Consider the following 5,713-nt stretch of genomic DNA (forward strand, 5'->3'; position numbering starts at 1 on the left):
TAATAATAAAGAAACCTCATCTCTCACGCACGCACTATCCAACCTAAACACTATCCAAGTGAACTTCAATTGCGCTGCGCGTTTAGAAGGCATTGAAGGATCTGTAGAGCCAAAAGACATGATATCGGCATACACACAGCTACCATCATAACAAGCAGGTGGTGCCAACTATGGACTATCATCGTATCGGGTCACCAAACGCCCAAGAAGACAACACAAAATGCCTCAATAATGGTGTCCTGAATCATGACACCTGAACTCCATCAAAACATGTACAAGTACGTTTTGTTTTTATGTACCAGGAAGAGCACACTGGAAGCTTGAGATCTCAAGAAAGATTGGATTCTATTTCATAGCAGTACTATTACACATATATGATCCAGAAGAAAACAAGCTAAAAAACCAGAGCAAAGACAGAGTTTAATCCAGTCTAAGATTGCATATGGATATCAGTCAAACTACAGCGACCAAAGAGAAAAACAAAAAGGCCTAGCACATGTTCTAGATGATTCCCTTGATACTCTCTGACTGCCAAATTAACTGCAGTTTATACAAACATCATCAACTCGGGCCTGCTATAGACGTTATCCTGCTCATCCTCCAGTATAGGATAAGCTGCCACAAGAGCATCCTGTGCACCAATATACAGTGAATTGTATATCTTCCAGTATACTTCCCTGACCTTCCGGGCAGGATGGAACAGCCCCTGAAGACAGTAGTTCAACACAACAGCAGCACCTAAGGCCACCCTCATTCCTTCAATGGCTTCAGTGACGGCATTTATCACATGAGGGGAAGTCTCAAATATGTTGGGCCACACATAGTTAAGCAAGTGGACCAATGCATCTTCACAACCCAAACCAGCCACACCCAAAGCCATATGCTTAACAGCGGAAGCTGCAGTCTGCCTGTGAACTAAATCTCGGTCCATGAGTGCATCCTCAAGTAATGGAGTCACTGCATAGATATAGTCTTTACCCATTTCGCCAATGTACTCGAACAGGAAAGAGAGGGATTTTAAGACACCATTCTGCACATTAAGCTCTGGGACACGATATTCATTCATCAAGGCAGGCAAGACTGTAAAAGGTGAACAGGTTTCTGCAACTATAGCAATGGCAACAGTTGTGCAAACACGATTTTGGCGCTCCTGGACCTTGAGGTTATTTAACAGAGTCGCCAAGACATCCTGCGGTCCAATGGCCTTAGCAATGTAACCAAAAGTGTTCACAGTAGCACGCCGAATGCCCTTCTTGTGGGCCTTAAGCATCTCAAGAAGCTCAAAACAAATCCTCATCCACTCCCTGGCAGGAACAAACTCAGCTCCACGATCTGCAATTCGACCAACAAGGTCAATACAGTTCTCCTGGACTTTCTCATGCCTATTCTTCAGAATTGGTGTCAGTCTTGGAAGCAAGTCCTTAATAGGAGGAGTCATTTTGGTCATTCCAATGACATTGACAATTGCTTTGAGAGCTCCTAGAATTGATCCAAGAACTTCAGGGTATTCTTCTCCCAAATATTCATACAACACAACACCAAGATGACCCATCAGTTGTTCCTCCTGACATTGTTTCATGACAACAGCAATCCTTGAAATAAGATCAGCAGCTTGCTGTCTCACTTTAGCGCTCTTGTTGTTCAAGCGCCACTTAATGGTACCACAAATCTGGGGAAGGTAAGGTTTCACCCTCTGTCCAAGAGAATTGACAACTGCACCAAACCCATTAAGCATCACATTAGCATCATCACTGGTCTGCTCTTGGAAAGCATAGAGAATGCCATCAATCAAAAGTTCTTCCAACCTAGAATCAATATCAGATGCACCCATGTTCGCAACAACCTTCTCAATTGTTTCCATAACCATACGCCTGTATGGTTCACTCTCATCTTTCAGATCCTCAACAATTCTGCCAGCAATATCTTTAACACCAACCTTGTCAGCAATCTCAACAGTTGTTTCCACGAGTTGCCTATAATTTCTCCTATCCAAGGCCATCCTTCTAACCCAGAAGTTCCTAAAGAACTCGGGAAGAATATCAGAACGTATATATTCAGCCTCCACGCCCTCTGTACTCACACATTGCTTAACCACCTTCAACACAATCTTCTTCATTTCTTCATCAGGTGATTGAAACTCACGTATCAGAATAAACATGACTTCCTTGGTGTAGTAATTGGCATACATAGCATCCATGAGAGGAATAATAAAACCAATTGCTTTCAAGAAGGCAGCCAAGACCTTGCCACGGTGTGACCTAATGCCCTTCCACAATGGCTTCAGAACAGAATCAAAGCTTTCAATGCCATATGGGGCAGCAGCCTCAGCAAGAGCAGCCAAGGACAAGGCAGTGATAGTCCTCACCTTCTGATTCTCATCATTCAGACCATGTTCTATGATTTCCACAAGAGACCTCAAATGGGGAAGAACAGCACAGCCAATCAAAATAGCAATCTGTTGAACAATTTTGATTCCAGTATGACGAGCTTGCCAGGATTTCTTACTCTGACACACAGCTTTCAAGAAGGGCAACAATGCAGGAATCCCGAGAGCTGAAGCGACAACGCTGAAAGCTCTTGCCGTTGTGTTCCTAACATACTCATCAATATTATCAATATCAGGACGCATAGCAGCAATCATAGTGGCCAAACCAGCTGCTTTACTCAAATTAGAAATAATTTCTCTCCCCTCCACACGGGCATAATAATCCTCATCAATCAAGAGTGGTTCAATAACAACAAGAATCTTATGAACATAAGGCCTAACTAACTCATCCAATTTATACAAAACCCTATCAATCACCTTAACCAGAAGATGCCTTTCCTGATCCTCCAAGGTAGGCTGCATAAGCAGTGGCAAAATTCTGTTGAACAATGGCCCAGCACCAAATTCTCTAGCCTTATCCGTCAACTGCCTCAAAGCAGTCTTCCTCTGTGGAGGTGTCCCGTTCTTCACTTTCAGTAAAAGTTTCATAATCTTCCTCTCTTTCTGCTCCTCTGGGGACAACTCCTCCTCATCTTCCTCATTCAACAAAGCACCAAAATACTGATAATCCTCAGGTTTCATAAATGGCAACCCAGCAGGAGGCTCCTGCCCTAGATCAAACTGTTGCCCTCTGTTCTCATCAGGAATAGAATAAAGAGGAGTGCCCATTGGTGTTGGGGTAGCCAACAACTTCCTTGCTGGTGTCCTAATAGGCACATAAGAAGCTGGTGGCTCCAAAATCTTGTACCCTTCTTGAGGAAACATAGCATCCAACTCCTCATCAGTCAATGGCCTATTCCTCTCCTCAATATCCTTCTCCCACCTCAGCAGATTATACTGCTCAGGCGTTATTGCCCCGCGCATGGCAAGTGCATTCGGAGTTGGAGTAGCCATATCAATTGCACCAAGAGGAGTAGGTCCAGGAGTCACACCACCAAGACTAGGAGTAACCGCCCCAAGAGCAGGAGTCGCACTATCCATACTAGCAGGAGTTTCATCCCAACGAGACTTTTGCCTTTTCGGGGTAGGGGTAACCATTCCTTTAGGAGTAGCGTCCCAAGCAACACCAGCAGGAGTAGCCCCTGGCGTAACCCCACCTGCAGGAGTAGCATCTGAATCAACCACTCTCCCCGGTGTAGGAGTCTCATCCCACCTATTCCTTCTCCCAGCACCAGGTGTAGCATCTCCAATCCTCCCCGGAGTAGGTGTCGCATCCCATCGCCCAATTCCCGGTGTAGCATCAGGTAAATCCCAATCCGAACCTGTCTTCGCCTTCTTAACCACTTTCCCATCATCCTCCTTCGATTGATCCCACCTATTGCTCCTTTTAGGCACTGAACTCGCCACCTTTTCCTCCTTTTCAGCCCTCGCCTCCTCTTCTTCCTTCTTTTTGTTGGCAATCTTCCTCAACAACTCCTCCTTCTGCTTTTTCAAAGATTCTTCCATCATAACATCCGAATAAGTCCTCACACTGGGATCCGGCGTCTTCTCACCGGCAGCAAAAGGATCATGCCTCTCCGGCGAAATAATTCTATCCAATCTCCTCCTCCTATAATCATCCTCGCGATCAATAATTCTCGATGGCTTCCTAAACCCATCAGTTTCTTCGCTATCATCACCGCCACGAGGCATTTCTTTAAGAACGGATTTCGGTGCAGTATACGAAGCGAGTCTCTGAGCAACCTCGTTAAGGCCCATGTCGGGTTCTTCATCATCGGTCGCTGGAATCGACGTTTCATAAGCCTCACGGTCGACTCCACCATACAAGTCACGATCAAAGGTTAAAGAGGTTAAAGAGGCAAGTTGTTGTTCCATTTTCTTGCGTTCTTCTTGGGTTTTGGCGATTTCAGGATCCATTTTGTTAGGGTTTTTTTGTGGGTTTTTGCTGAAATGAAATGGGAATTTGTCGGATTTTGATTTGAGTGTGTTTTTGGAGAATTGTAGTGGAGATTTGAGTTTTGGGTGAGAGAGGAGGGCAGTGTGTTTGGATATTTTGGGAGTTAGTTGTTAGTTATGGGCTAGGTTTTGTTGGCCCATTAGGTTTTATGAGTACCTTGTTTTTTAATCGATGCTTCTCACGATAGTGTTTTTTTTTTTTCCACATAACTTCGAGCACTAATTTTTAATTAGTTGAAGTCCAATTATATATTTACGTAGAAAATATAAGATTTGACATGCTTATAAAAAATAAGAATTTACATATTTTATACATGTTGAAAAATTATGAAAAAATTTAAGTGAGATGAGGTAAGTATTCAAGCTATCCTTATATCTTAAAGTGAGTTTTAAATATATTATTTAATTATATTATTATAACTTTTTCAGTAAATTCACTTGATGACAAGTTATTTTTTTCTTTAAAAAAAAATTAATAGATCAATTCTATATCAATTACATATATTAAAATAAATTTTATAAATATGAATAAAAGAAAACATTTCTATAAATTGATTAATGTTATGCAATAATGCTTCAATGTTGGTATCATCTCCCATTTTTTAAAAATAAATTAGCCAAAAACAACAAAAAAACTTTAAAAAAATATTTTTGATGTATTTATATTATTTTATATATTTTCAATGTTTTTTTAAAAGAATTTACAATTCAAAAATGTATTTTTAACAAACTCATTTTAAAATTATTATTTATTTTTCTTAATGAGTCGATAGTGATATTATCTTTTTTAAAAAATATAAAACAATAAAAAAAATTATATATGAACATGAAAATCAAAAGTGTAAAAAATATGAGGACTAAAGTGATTTTGAGTTGCTTGGTCACCAAATTTGTTTGGAGACCAAGCAATTAAGAGGTAAAAAAAATATTAATTTGCCTATAAATAATAAAAGAATCCACAAGTAAATTGGAAAATGAGAGAAACTAGTTATAGCATTAACCAAAAAAAAAAATACACACAATTAAATAATTCTTTCCACTATACACTCTCTCAAAAGAAAAAAAAAACAAAAAATCTAAATCTTATCTTTACAATATTAAGTCGCCCAAACCCAACACCTTGACAAGCCAACCTCTCTCCCATAAGCTTACCAATAGTTGTACCATTTTACTCCTCACAATAGAGAATAAAGAATGATTGAGGAGCTCTTCTTTTCACTAAACCATCACAAATCCATTGTCTCTCCTCTTAAATCAAATTTTTTTAGCCACTTGAAGCTATTTTTCCCAATAGACCCAATTCCACCTAATAACCACCATCTTTTATCTTAT

The 5,713-nt window shown here is 40.3% G+C and overlaps 1 protein-coding gene across 1 annotated transcript; it reads right to left on the reverse strand.

Annotated features, from left to right (window-relative positions):
• Positions 1 to 326: 326 nt before the first annotated feature.
• LOC105140556 (splicing factor 3B subunit 1-like) lies at positions 327 to 4,477 on the reverse strand. The gene has a single exon (XM_011047425.1). It carries the CDS (start codon positions 4,340 to 4,342, stop codon positions 548 to 550), a length of 3,795 nt encoding a protein of 1,264 aa, XP_011045727.1. The 5' UTR covers positions 4,343 to 4,477; the 3' UTR covers positions 327 to 547.
• Positions 4,478 to 5,713: the final 1,236 nt, after the last annotated feature.

Source organism: Populus euphratica, unplaced genomic scaffold (assembly GCF_000495115.2).
Source record: "Populus euphratica unplaced genomic scaffold, PopEup_1.0 scaffold107.1, whole genome shotgun sequence".
NCBI lineage: Eukaryota > Viridiplantae > Streptophyta > Magnoliopsida > Malpighiales > Salicaceae > Populus > Populus euphratica.

What these genes read in the sequence shown, in the direction of transcription:
- LOC105140556 (XM_011047425.1), bottom strand. Translation starts at nt 4,342, where the DNA reads ATGGATCCTGAAATCGCCAAAACCCAAGAAGAACGCAAGAAAATGGAA.